The sequence below is a fragment of the Scardinius erythrophthalmus genome (assembly GCF_964197995.2).
Source record: "Scardinius erythrophthalmus genome assembly, chromosome: 20".
NCBI classification, from domain to species: domain Eukaryota; kingdom Metazoa; phylum Chordata; class Actinopteri; order Cypriniformes; family Leuciscidae; genus Scardinius; species Scardinius erythrophthalmus.
In genome coordinates, this window is record NC_138240.1 from 10,477,968 (window position 1) to 10,492,248 (window position 14,281).

The following is a 14,281-nucleotide window of genomic DNA, read 5'->3' on the forward strand; positions in this document are numbered from 1 at the left end:
GAACAGGCGAAAATTGAAAACTAGCATTCAACATTAAGTGTGAGAAAGTTTCGGACCAGCTGACTGCAGTCACTTGTCCAAACCAATGCTGAGTTGCTACAATAAATAAATAAATAAAACATTAATTGATTTTGACAACCATTTTTATTCTTAGCAAATTATTAGATATTTATTATTATTATTTGATTTTTATTTAATTATTATTATTTTATCTAGCTGGATAAAGTTTGGGGGGGGGGGGTGACATGATTATACCTGTATCATTTCTAGCTTGTTTCAAAATTGTACATAATATAATTATTTATACACACACATACTGCAAATACATGTACACACACATACATATATTAACACACCTGTATATACTGTGTATAAAATCACTCTTATAAACAGCTTCTTAATAGTTAACACAAACTTTTTATATATGTTCTATATAACATTATATATGTATAATATTAAAAACAATTAAAAAGAAATCAAAGCAGTAAAGAAATTAATTAGTGAACATTTTTGTAAAGTATACTTAATAAATATAAATATATATTTCTACATATATTTTTAGCAAATATAAAAGCATTGTTAAATGATCACTATTTTGTTTTAGTGGCAGTGAAAAATTGGCAGGTCAAGACACAAACCTACTGGGCAAGCATTAAAAAAAATCCTTATTTTGGATGATTGATTGACTTGTGAATTGAACTAGCTTACCACTAACAGTAATGTTGGCTGATGTCTGAGCAGTTTCACTTGCACAGCTATAGACTCCACTATCCTCTTGTGTCAAATTGAAAATCTTCAGCTCTAGCATGCAGCCTCTATGCCTGATCTTGTACTTCTCTCCGGACTTGAGCAGGTTGTTCCCCTTTCTCCACTCAACAGGGGTGTCTTGTTTGGATATCTCACAATGTAAGATTATGCTGTTTCCCTCCTCAGCTATTTGATTTCTTAACTTCTGTTTGAAGGTGATGGGTTGAGCTAAGGAAATATAAAAGAATATATAAGCTCCATTTTCAGCATTCAGAACATTGGAGAAGCAAAGTCTTTATATTCAACATCTTGTCTTACTTCGTATTTTGATAATAGCTTTGGTCCTTTGATCTTCACACACACAGATGTACGTTCCACTGTCCTCAGGCACTGGATTTCTGATTACCAGCTCCAGTATGGTGACTATGTGTCTCATCTGATACTTCTCGCTAGGACAGAGAGTTTGTTCACCTTTCAACCATTCCACAGGGATTCCAGCTTTAGAAAGCTCACAGCGTAATGTCACATTTTTACCCTCCTCTGTCTCTTGGTTCTTGAGCTCTTTAACAAATGATATAAGAACCGCTGGAAAAAAGGGAATGGTATAAATGAAGCTACAAATCAAAGACAAATGTTATGAATTAATTTTCATAGCAATCAGTACCATTGACTGTAACAGTAGCCATAGTTTTTTGGTCTCTGCAAATGCATGTGTAATTCCCAGAGTCTTCCGGCATCAGATTGTGTATTGTAAGAGAAATGCAAGATTTCCTCTGCCTCATGTGGTACTTCTCACTATATTTTAGTGTCTCAGGCCCTTTGCGCCAGACAAACTGGACGCCGGGTATAGAGTATTCGCACGTCAGCGTCACACTCTCTCCCTCTTTGGCATCCTGGTTCTGAAGCGCTTTTGTAAACTCAGCAGGGATAACTAATGTGAAACAAACATAAAGATGATGTAATTTTAGAAAAAGTAGTAAAACTAAAACCTCCCATATGGTAGAATGTGGAAATGAGACATCTGAAATACCTTTAACAGTCACAGTGGCTTTACTGCTAACCGATCCTGCATCACACTCGTACACCCCTGCGTCACTGTCTTTCACATCACGGATGGCCAGCCTGGCCTCATTTCCAGATCGACTAACTAAGTACTTTGAGGAATTCCAGATTAAACAGTCATCTTTGTACCAAACAATATGACATGGCTTTGAGGTCTTGCATAACAGCACCACACTTCCTCCTTCAATTGCTTCTGTGTCCTCCAATGCTTTAGTTATCGTGGGGCGTCTCTCTGTTATTCAAAGAGGTTTATTACAAAGAAATATTTCAGATTTATGTTGTACATTATTCTGATCTGCACTGTTTTTTCTTATGTTTCACATATTTCCTTTTATGATAGACAACATAAAGACAAAAAAGTTTACACATAAGCCTCTTTAAAACTCCTTTTCTGTTCTAAACCTCAAAAATTATATATTATATATAACATTATGTATAATAAATCATATGTATCATGTTCTATTTATAATAACAAAGCAGTAAAAGACATATTGACTAGTAGTCCCAAAATGCCTTCTTATGAGCATTATTAACAGCAATCCGCTATTTCAAGCTAACAGTATATGCCACATGCATCTTGTCAAGTGTCATGATTTATAATAGTTACCCCTGACTAATAGTGACGCATATGATCTTTTGTCCCCAGCCTCGAAGGAGATGGTGCCGGTGTCTTTACGTGCAAGCTGTTTGAAGGTAAGAGTGTGGTAGCCACCAGGCATCATCTTGATCTCGTTAAGATCATTAGTGTAGAGCAAGGTCTCATCCAGGTACCATTTAACGTCAGTGTAGTCACTTGGACAGATCCGACACTTAAAGACGATGGTATCTCCTTCTAGACACTCTTTATCTTCTAGCTCATCCACAATGACCACTTTTTGACCTGAGAGCCAGATGCAATAGAAGCATAAAAACTTTTACAATCCATAAAGTGGCTAAAAAATAGTTTTCCAGCACTTTATTTTTAGTAACCCATCTCAGATTCATTTTTTAAAGGTATATAATTCTGAAAGAATTTTAAAAAATTATGTTGTTTGGCTACCTTGAACTGTAAGTAATGCCCTGCTCTGCATTGTCCCAACGTCACAGGTGTAGACGGCACTGTCACTCTTTTCCAGACTGAAGATGGTCAGAGTGAGGACGACATCCTTTTTCTTCATCATGTACTTTTGTCCCGAGCTGAGCACCATCAAGCCTTTTAGCCAGTTCACAGTAGTGGCGGGCACCCTGGTTTCACACTCCATGATCACTGTGCCCTTTTCCTCTGCGCGCAAATCCTTCAGTTCCTTTGCAAATGTTTGTTGCAAGTCTAAATGCATTACGACAAAAGAGAGAGTAACAGTGTAAATGACATTCAGCCGAATGAAATGAACTTGATCGGTCAATCACTAAAAGAGCAGTTGCACTGGGAAAAATTAATAAGGAAGTGTATAAAATGAGCCAACTCAAATTTATAATAGTGAGTAAGGAAGTATTTACCTCTGACATCTAATCTTGCCCTTGTAGCAATCCCATCAGCCTCACAGCAGTACTCTCCTGAGTCCATTATGGCTGCATTATGGATGATGAGCTTCACCAAATAATCCTTTTGGGTAATTTCATATTTTGGGCTGACTCTAATTAGTCGTCCATTTTTCAGCCATTTAACTGTTGCATCAGGTTTGGTGATCTCACAGCTGAGCTCTGGATCTTCACCGGGTGTCGCTTTAACATTTAGCATTTCCCTAAATACTCTCACAGGCTTCTCTGAGAAAACAGAAGAGACACTGTGTAAGCAATGCTGAACTTGGAAAATTGCATTATTTGCAAATTTAAACAATCACCTTTGACGAACAACATAGTCCTGCAACTGAGATCTTTGATGTTAAAGACCACTTCTCCGGCATCAGATATAATAACTTCCTGAATGCTCATTGTGTATTTGCGCCCCTTGTTAGCGACTATGATCCGTCCATTGCTGACAATCAGTTTGCCATTCAAGATCCACAATGCTTCATCGATAATATCATGGGACAGGATACACTCAAAACTGCAGTTTTCCCCTTCCAGCACAGTTGTTGTCCTTATGCGTTTGGTAATGGTAATGCGCAGGTCTGAAAAAAGTCCCTCGGTTTGAATAAAATGTATATTTTTATTAATTTTTTCAATTAGATGAAATTAGAGATTATGGAACCTACCACGAACTATGACTTTCGCTTTAGTTTGGCTGCAGCCAATATCACAGCTGTACTCCCCTCCATCGTCTTTTCTCAGCTTGCGAATTATAAGAGCCAATGACTTTCCCACATGGAGAATCTCATACTTCTCATTGGCGGTCAGAATATCACCATCTTTCCTCCAGACAGGAGTTACAGATGGCTTGGAAACCTCACACTGCAGAAGGACTTCACCACGCTCCTCACCTGCTACATCCTCCAGTGACCTGAGGAACACTGCTGGCTTCTCTAAGGGACACACATAAATGGCCGATATTAGAAATCTATACCAAAGAAAATGAACGCTCACTTTTGCATGCTAAAGTGAATTTAGGCATCACAACATTATGATAAAAGCTTTCCTGTAGCTCAAACAGTAGAGCGTAGGTGTTTGCAACGCCAATGTCATGGGTTTGATTCCCAAGGAAAGCAAGAACTGATAAGAATGTAAATTTGTACCTTGAAATGCAATGTAAGTTGCTTTGGATAAAAGTGTCTGCCAAATGAATAAATGTAAATGTAATGTACAGTAAGAAAGACTGAAAAATGTATGCTATTGAAACTGTTTGAATTAGAAAAAAAATCATAATAATAAAGGAGGGATGCTAAGGGACATAGTGATGGAAAAAAAACACGAGATGGAAGGAAAAGTTATGTATATATTAAAAATGTATGCTTTTGAATTCTTTCGCAAATGTTTTGCATTCCCCTGAGTAATTTTGCATTCACTCGCAAAACTTTTGAGTTCTTTACGAGTAAAGGCACATTTTCTCAGGGAATGTAAAAGTTGTGCAATGTAACTCAAAGGTTTTGCGAGCAAACACAAAGTTTCTCTGGGGAACGCAAGAGAATGCAAATGCATTGAAATTTCCATCTCATATTTTTTCCATCAGCATGTCCTTTTAGGGGGTTCATAATATGCTGGTTGGATAGTCCCTAAACTATGGTTTAAAAATAGACTGGAGAGTATTATAACCACTGGATTTGAAAGGTTAGTTAATTACAGCTATTAAAGTTGATTATGTTTGTGTGGCCTGAAATGTGTTGTGAAAGTACAACTCATTTTATGCATGAACTTGTAAATGGAAAGAAATAGTGCTCTTATAGGGTTAAATCTCTACCATAATTTATTGCTATTCCTTTACGAATGTGCTGTGCTGGGTATAAACAATTATATATACGATATCTGTTGTAAATTCTTGTACATGTGTCTCTGCTTTGAATGTAGAGACTTTGGACAGCAGATAATTCAAAAGTCATGTTTTCTTAGTCCCACGGTAACTGAAAACCTTACCTCTGACTCTGAGGAACGCAGACTCGCTGATATCAAAGGTTTTGAATGTTACACGGCTCTCTTGAGGAGCGAGTCGCTTTAGAAACAGACTGTACACTTTTCCAGAATTCTGGATTTTGTTTATGTGGTTGGTGTACAGAACTCTGTCATTGAGAAGCCACTGGACACTGGGAGACTCGTGACTTAGTTCACAACTGAATACAGCAGATCCATCTTCCTCAGTTTCTACTTGTTCCAGGTGTCTTATGATCTTCAACCTTTTAACTGCAAGAAAAGAAAAAATATTTCTAATGTACTGAATGTGTCTCATCTGTGCTCTAAAATGCTTCATGAAAAGCTACTCGTGCAAATGGAAGACTATACCAGGGAAGACAATGCAGATTGTGTCTTATTTTGATGATGTGTTTAAAATTTACAGGTACGTTAAACACCATTATACTGTAGCTAAAAGCAGGTACCTTCCACACTGATTCTTCCTCTTGTCTCCGAGCCACCAGCCAGACAGCGATACTCTCCTGAATCTGCTGCTTTAACACCCAGGATGGTCATCTCAACCCGGTTCTTTTCTCGCTTCATTGTGCACTTATTGGAGGCAAACAGGGGGGTCCTACCCTTGAACCAGCGCACCACTCTGGGGGATGGACAGAACTCACAGCTGAGAGTAACTGACCCGTTCTCCTTCACCTCTACATCTGAAATGGGCTGTTTGACGATCAAAGGCCGCTCTATTAGGAAAGTATAGGAAAGCAAGATTTCATAAGGCACATTAATCACAAGCCATATAATACAAATGCATGGCTCTATGCTCTGATATAGGGATGCACTGATATTAAATTCCTGATAAGATAAGCAGATTTTTATTTTATTTTTGGTATGGCCAATTAACGATAAATGGCTAATATTAAAATAAATGACTAGTTTAAACTAAATCAAAATAATGTTGTCAAAAGTACTGACTTCCGACTACCAAGTCGGTACTAAAATGTTTAAAATGTGACTATACCAGCATTTCCCTCTAGCATTTTGAGCGCTGTTGAACGGATTCTTGAACACCTCTGATTGGCCATTGTGTTCACGTGCTCAACATATATGTCTCTGATTGGCTATTGTGTTCACAAGCTCAACATGCATGTCTGTGATTGGCTACAATGATCAACACTTCAATAACATGTTGTAAATAGACGCTCTTCACTGAGAGCTTACACAGATATTACACACATATATTAGAGATCCGCTGATAGACGCCTGCTTTCAAATGCTCCTGTGTGTATGTGTAAGCGTTTGGTGAAGAGCATCAAAGACGTCCATTAACAACATATTACAACGTGCATACAGGCGTGATTTTTGTGTTTACACGCGTGCAACAAATGCCGATGTGTGTCAAATTTTAGTAAAAAATTACATTTTTGGAGCCAGTGCAAACGCGGCCTAAACTCAAAAATAGTTGACATGAGCTTGCACAATTAAATAACCAATACGCTGGTACCAATAATAAAGAAAAAACTTGTCCGATAACTAATATGGCACCAATTTATTGTGTATCCCTACTCTGGATATTTGAGATTGACCAGATAATTACCTGTAACTGTGAGTTGAGCTTCTGACTTGCTCTTCCCTGAGGTGAACTGCACAATGCCACACATGCTGCTGTCAGTTTGGGTGAAAATAAGTCTGTTCGAGGTTCCTTGCCTCTCAATCCTGATTTCTGGACAGGGACATAACATCTGCCCATTTAGGGTCCATTTTGGTGCCCTCTCTAATTTAATACTGGTTTCCACTTTAAAACGAGCCTCTTTAGGCTCCATGACCTCCACAGAACTGAGTCCTTTCAAAATGCTGATGGCCTGCTCTGTAAGATAGATCAAATATCCAGTGCATAAAAGTCTTAGCTAACATTTTGAAAGGATAGACTAACTGACTAAATTAATAAAAGTAGACTAAGAATGAATCTGTTATATCAATGATAATATTGAAACTGGATAAGTAAAATGTATTTAAATTATGATTAAATTTAAGGAAAAAAATGACTTCTCACCCTCTACAAACAGTTGGCAGGATGTCCTCTCATCAACAGCATCACAGATAAAAGTGTCTTCATCTGAGGAGCCCACATCATCTATGATGAGCTGTCTGTACACACCTTCACTGATAGTTTGGTACTTGCCGTTTGGCACAATTTCATGGTTTCTTCTGTACCATTTAACCACAGCATTGTCACGGGAGACCTGACACTCCAGCAAGGCACGGTGTTTGTACATGGCAATCTTCACCCTCAGGGGCTTCAAAAAATGAACTGGAAGCTCTGCAATGATCATCCTTGGTAAATTCAAACACAATTGAAGAAATTTTCAATGCAATGCAAAATCAAATGCGATGCTCTCATTTTTACCTTTAACTCGTAGTGTTGCTGTTGAAGAGACCCTCTCGGCAGTGAATCTGATTTCACCAGCATCTTCTGGTTTGACTGATTTATAGGTCAGGGAGTGTATTTTACCTGTTTGTAAGATTTGATCAAATTTGAAAGAGCTGCTGAAAATTAGATTCTAAAACAAAATATTATCATTTTCAGTTAAAGACCTTTTCGGTCATTCTCAAAAAATTGTCATATTCTGACATACTTTTTTTTTTCTAATTATTTAACACCAGTATCTAATTTAAATTAACTAAATGGAAAATGTAAAGGTAAATAAATTTTTCAACATTGTGCACAGCTACATACACAGCTTTTTGAATTTTAAAAACAATAAAAAATACAAGTTTTTAACATTAAAAACATCAATGGAAAGAAATCAAGGGACAAATTGTTTTTTATATCAAATACTTATTTTTTTTTGCGTTTTTGCAAACTTGTTATAGTGCATTAATGCTTAATTTGTTTTGTCAAATAAATATGCTAGACAAAGGAGATAAAGACTTTTTATGCAATTGACAAGCTCAAATATCTATTTTTTTAACATGCAAACCTATATGGCATAAAACTATGTAATTTAATACATGTTGGGTTAAATTATAGGATTATGCTTTTCATATGAAGTTTGAAATCTAAAAAGTCAGGTGAAATGTTTGTTAGCATATTTTGAGAATGACTCTGTTATGAACATACTGACATCCACCAAAAGTCATAGTGTCGCTAAACTTTTCACACATACCCTCACATCTTATTTTAACATTGTCCCTAGCTCTCAAACGGCTGTCGTCCTTGTACCACATCCCATCCACATCTTCCCAGTTGACCTCACAGATAAATGTCACACTCTCCCTCTCGGTCACACTGGCATTCTGAAGATCCTTCACAATCTTTATATCCCTGGCTGAGAAAAAGGAAACAGGAGAGTAGCAAACTACTATCACAGGCAGCTTGTTTGGCAACATTTAAAATGTCAAAAACACTTCTTCTACTGTAAATGTACATTATAAAAACATTTAAGATCTGAGGCTTCCCTATCACTATCACACAGAGAAATTACTTTATATGGCATTAACCCTCTAAAGCCTACTGTATCATAGTTCATATGCACATTTCTAAGGCCTTTAAATCAACATGATCAAATCTTTGCTAAAAAAAACTCTTTTACACAATCTACATGCCTTCTGTCCTCTTTTTTGGCAATTGAAAGGCCTTTTAGTATAATTCTAAAAAGTCCCCCTTCAGGTTGTGGTAAATGTCTTTTTCTCTGAAATTTTCTTTACTTTTTTTTATATATATATAAAAATATTTATATTTTTATAAAGTAAATTTAAAAATAACTTTTAAATTGTTTGTAATATTTCAAGATGATCACTTGTTGGACTGAAGCAACTTAGGTTTAACTTGATTACCCCATCACTTTTTTTTTTGAAAAATCAAGTTATAACATTAGTATCAAATTCAATACAGTACATCAAATTTGATACTGTACATCTTTTGAGGAATGCTTATTTGTACATTGCTCAATTGTGTTGCATTGCATCGTTTTTTTTTCTCCCCACAATAAAAATACAGAGCTTTGTTAAAAAAAACTAAGTATAATTTTATAAACATAAATAACATCATTATATATATATATATATATATATATATATATATATATATATATATATATATATATATATATATGAGGGATCACAAAGAATGCATGTTATTTTTATTCAGTACTGTCCTGAATAAGATATTTTACATAAAATATGTTTACATATAGTCCACATTACACACAGTATTAAGAATCAAGGGTATATAAACTTTAATTTGAACAGGGTAATTTTTATAAAGTCAGTTTTTTTTTTTTTTGTCTTGTGGACTATATGTAAACATCTTTTATGTAAACTATCTTATTCAGTACTAAATCAAAAATAACATGCATATTGTATTATCCCTCTTATTTTGTTAAAATTAACATTTTGCAGATTCTGCAATGTGTATGTAAACTTATATATTCTAAAGGTTCAATAAACTGTTCCATTTAAAAAAAAAAAAATCTGACCATTAGTATTTCATATGTCAGGCTTTACAGGGTTAAAGACAGGTTGCACATTGGTGGTACCTGTGACTGTCAGCATAGCAGAGCTTTCGAACCCTTCAGCCTTAAAGCTGATGACTCCCATGTCAGAAACCGTGACACGCGTCAGGGTGAGTGTGTGTCTTTTCCCCTGTGTGGCAATTCGACACACAGGCCTGGATTTAAGTGGGAGTCCATTCCTGGTCCATTCACCCTGGACGTACGCATGACTGAGGACCACTTCAAATGTACAGACTTCTTTCTCACACAGCGTCACGTCCTCTAGCCCTTTCACCAATTGAATTCTATTCACTTTAGACAAAAATAGAGGAATTATCAGTGTTTCTTTTTTTGTAACAAATACTGCGTACTACGGATCCCCCAAAGTGACATTTGCGGGGGAATAGCTTTCGCGCGAGCACTCCTGCTCATGCTCTCTAGTGCTGCGTTCCAGTCCAAAATTGTCATGCCCTTCACTTGCTAACTTCCCTTCGTCTCGTTCACTCGGATGTACGTCATTGCGAGTGCCCACTACTGGCGGAAACTGCAATGGGCTGAATTGGAACGTCCTAAGCCCTTGATCACTTGGAATCAGCTGTGGAGTTGATTTATTATTTACATTTTTTCCCTTTAAGAATTTGTTTAATGCAGCATCCAAATGTTTATAGGTGTGTTTGGGTGTTTTAAATTAAAAAAAATATATAATTAATATATCATAGAGTTGTCTGTGTGGTGGTGATTAGACGAGATATGCGGTGACGTCACAATCGTGTTGCATTGTGGGACATATAGGTGCCTGAAGTGTACATTTGAAGCAGACTCGCTCCCTCGGTCATAATCGAGGGAACGAGGGTCTGTGCATATAAACTTCCCTCGTCCACTTCACGAAGTGGAACGCACTTCAAAATGGCGGCAGGGATTCCCCCGAGGGGAAGTGCTTAGGGAAGTTCGCAAGTGCGTGTCTAAAAGTGGACTGGAACGCAGCATGGCTTTCCTTTGATCGTGTTCGCGCCAAAACGAGTCCCGCGAATGTCATTTAGGGTCTTCTTTGCACTGCTAGTATAAAATATATCATGATGATATACAAATATTCAGAATGCTTGATTAAGAAATTATTCTTACATGCCATATTTAGGAACTTCAGTATTAGCCTACTCTCACAAGCCTTTAGGTACGGCCAGCAACTTCAAGTTTTTTACTCCAGGTGAACTCTAAAAAAAAGTGTCTTTTGTTACTCATGAGGACTGAAAAAGAATTGTTGTTATTTCCGCATGTGCATAATTTATGTATTTTTTTATGTTTTTACCTAATTAACAATGCATGTCTAATTTGATGTCTAAACACGCCTGTGACAGAAACAGATCCTAATAGTGAATAGAAAAAACCTGTGGTTGGCTAAGAAATATGAAACAGACAAAAATTTTCTTACACTCTGTGTAGGCTTAATTGGTTAATAACTTGGCATGCACTGATGTCTCTGCCAGTCTATCTTATATGGAGAGGTTATGTCCATATGTGCAGATACAACTGAAGTTTGTCTAAATCAAATAAAGACAGACTAACTCTGCACACTTCTTTCTCACATTACAAACAAACGCCTCTCCCAGTTGTTGCAGTATGTCTCAATTGCTCAATTAATAGTTGGCCTCAAGTGTATATAATGCTTTGAAACATGACACCATCCTTGCATCCTTGAGATTAAAAACATGGAATAAATAATGAATTTCTTAGCTTGTTTGTATTAAATCAGACTATAGTCAAATAAAAAAAAATGGGATCTTATAAAACTGGAGTAATTGCATTACTTTGTTAAGACTTTATCAAATCGTTTGTTGTTGTTGATCATGCACCAGAAAACTAGATATTTAAACAACAATATGAAATCAGTCAACATTCATACAGACCAGACATTATAGGGAAGAACCAACTGATCTTCCATTCCACTCACCATTAGCTGAATTTGACATTTCCCTCACATTAAAGTCCATAAAAGACCCTTCAAACCATAATATTTGAAACTAATAACAAAAATACCAGAAAAAAATCAAAGTCCATCTAGGCTTTTCTGTAGTTCACGTAAATTCCTTCAAGATTATCCTCCAAACTTTGACCAAAGATACCCAGGTCAGTGTGCTATCCACTGTTTCCCTTGGCAGACAAGCAGCTGAAAGTGTTTTTCTTTTTTTTTTCAACTTTCCCAAAGGCTAATACCAAACAGCTGACATATCTCCAAAATAGCTGTGCGTCATTATAGACAAAGATAGAAACATCTTGGCTACATGGAGCAAGTCCTGCCTGTTAGCATTGTTTTCATCCACAGATAACCAACCATCTACCTTTCACAAAGGATGGTTTGGTTCATTAGCCTTTATTATCTCTCTTAATTGACTATATATACCTTAACAAATTCTCAGGCTTTATTCAAAGTTGATTCCCAGTGAATGAATGTTTCCTTTTATTGATTAACGTTGTGCTGACCAGAAGTTATTCACAGTAGCAGGTTCTGAGTTCATGAATCATATTTCTCTGAGAGATGCCAATATAACTGAGTTGGAAAGGTCACGGGAGATTAAAAGTTCCTGTCATTCAGCTGTGAAATCACTTGTTAGATCTGAATGCCCATACTGCAAGACTCTCCAGTCCTGGTAAGTGGCATTCAAGCTGTCATGTTAAAAGAACAGGATTCATTCTGACAACTAAAGAAGTCTCAACATGCATATTCTCAATTGACAATTCAAAAATTATTTGAGACTTAAAACATCTTTTTTTTTTTTTGTCTATTAAGCACATCGCATTATCAAATTTGAACATCTGTCAGCGGACATCTACCCACAAATTTGTCCTGAGTTATCTTGATGCATGATGTTCATACATTTTTATGTTAATAGCAGCATCAAACAGAATTGATTTGATACTCCAACTGGCTGGATAATAATTAGCTCAACCATGGCATGAGTTTGGGTGAGGAACTACCTGTTTCTTCCAACCAATAATAGACAGAAAGTAGGAAGTGTTTGAAAACTGTCATTCTTTTTGCTATTCTGTTTGGCGACGAAAGAAATTATGCACCTCACCTTCAAAACTTAACTTTTACCTGTTTCCACTGAATCAACCTGAAAGCCTGTTGCAGTTTGCCAAAGGAGTCTGTCAAAGGAGTTGCAGACATCCACCATGCATGTGTACAAGTAGTCTCAACTCAAAGTGATGGGGATGCGATATCACTGATGGCCCGAAGACGCCGTATAAATAGTAATTTGTTAAGGAACCAGAACCATGTGAGGATATGTTAGGTGAAATTAGAACTTGACGAAACAGCTGAACACTTCACCTAAGCTCACAGGTCCTTGTTTGGAGCCCATCTCTGCAAGTTTCACATGTCCGTTGGTTTTGTCTCTCTCCACCCTGCTGACAACAGATTTATCGAGAGCCATAAATCAACTCGAAGTCACCTTACTGCTCAGTGCTCACACTACTATATTGCTTTCTTAGCAGTTCAATTTGAACATATCATTTGAATTAATAGAAGTAGATACAATCAATAGACACATAAATCATTTGCAACAGTGTTTTTCAATTATGCTTTAGAAATATAGCGATTTGGCTAAATTCAATCCATAGTACCCATGACACAGTTGGCACGTGAGTTTAGAGAGAGTGAAAACAACATGACCTTCAGAATGTCAAATGACGTTGATGCTATTGTGCAGCTTGTTCCTGCTTTGCTTTACTTATTATAAGTAAAATGAAGCACCAAAACCTCAATCCTAACTTTGTGAAATCACACAAGTTCTACTTTGATGAAATATGCAGATGTACATGTTTACCAGCACTGAGATGTGTTTCTTTGATAGAGTGCCTGTCCATTTGTTGATCTGAGATAATCCTTTAAACCCTAGTCTGGGGGCTGTCTCAGTTTCAGCCCAGACCAATCACAGATCCACATGTCTAACTGGGGCTTCAAAATCCCCTTCTCCCATTAGTTGTCCTTGACACATCTAAAGCACATACTGTCTTTTCACCTCTATGTATGGACCCCAACATCCCACAGCAGACACAGGGAAGAATTCTTATGCAGGGAAACTTGTTAGCTTCACTTCAAAAAAAAATTCACAAATACATTTTTAGCAGACTGGTGCACTTGCGGAGGTCTTGCCAGCAAATTGCAGCTTGAATATCTATACAGTACTTGAATTTGTATGTGCACTACCTTTCAAAAGTAAGTGTGTTTTGTACTTTTATTCATCAAGGATGCATTACATTGAAAGTAAAGAATTTTCAATTGTTACAAATACATTCTATTTCAAATAAATCCTGTTCTTTCTGAACGTTCTATTCATCACAGAATCCTGACAAAATGTATCACGTTTTCCACAAACTATTAAACTGCACAACTGTTTTCAACATTGATGAAATGCTTCTTGGGCATCAAATCAGCTTATTAGTATGATTAGCATGTGACACTGGGGACTGGATAATGGCTGCTGAAACTTTGCCACCACAGGAAATAAATT

The 14,281-nt window shown here is 36.7% G+C and overlaps 1 protein-coding gene across 1 annotated transcript in view; it reads right to left on the minus strand.

The window, feature by feature from the left end:
* Positions 1-13,201, minus strand: part of obscna (obscurin, cytoskeletal calmodulin and titin-interacting RhoGEF a) — a gene marked incomplete at both ends in the record, with an annotated part of 52,237 nt that extends 39,036 nt beyond the window's left edge. The window contains 17 exons of the mRNA XM_081348590.1: positions 709-975; positions 1,066-1,332; positions 1,412-1,678; positions 1,778-2,041; positions 2,417-2,689; positions 2,849-3,115; positions 3,286-3,552; positions 3,630-3,899; positions 3,984-4,250; positions 5,296-5,559; positions 5,754-6,020; positions 6,875-7,144; positions 7,331-7,597; positions 7,685-7,789; positions 8,445-8,606; positions 9,816-10,082; positions 13,099-13,201. Coding sequence (XP_081204716.1) covers positions 709-975; positions 1,066-1,332; positions 1,412-1,678; positions 1,778-2,041; positions 2,417-2,689; positions 2,849-3,115; positions 3,286-3,552; positions 3,630-3,899; positions 3,984-4,250; positions 5,296-5,559; positions 5,754-6,020; positions 6,875-7,144; positions 7,331-7,597; positions 7,685-7,789; positions 8,445-8,606; positions 9,816-10,082; positions 13,099-13,201 — 4,114 coding nt within the window. The remainder of the gene's footprint in view (positions 1-708; positions 976-1,065; positions 1,333-1,411; positions 1,679-1,777; positions 2,042-2,416; positions 2,690-2,848; positions 3,116-3,285; positions 3,553-3,629; positions 3,900-3,983; positions 4,251-5,295; positions 5,560-5,753; positions 6,021-6,874; positions 7,145-7,330; positions 7,598-7,684; positions 7,790-8,444; positions 8,607-9,815; positions 10,083-13,098) is intronic.
* Positions 13,202-14,281: the final 1,080 nt, after the last annotated feature.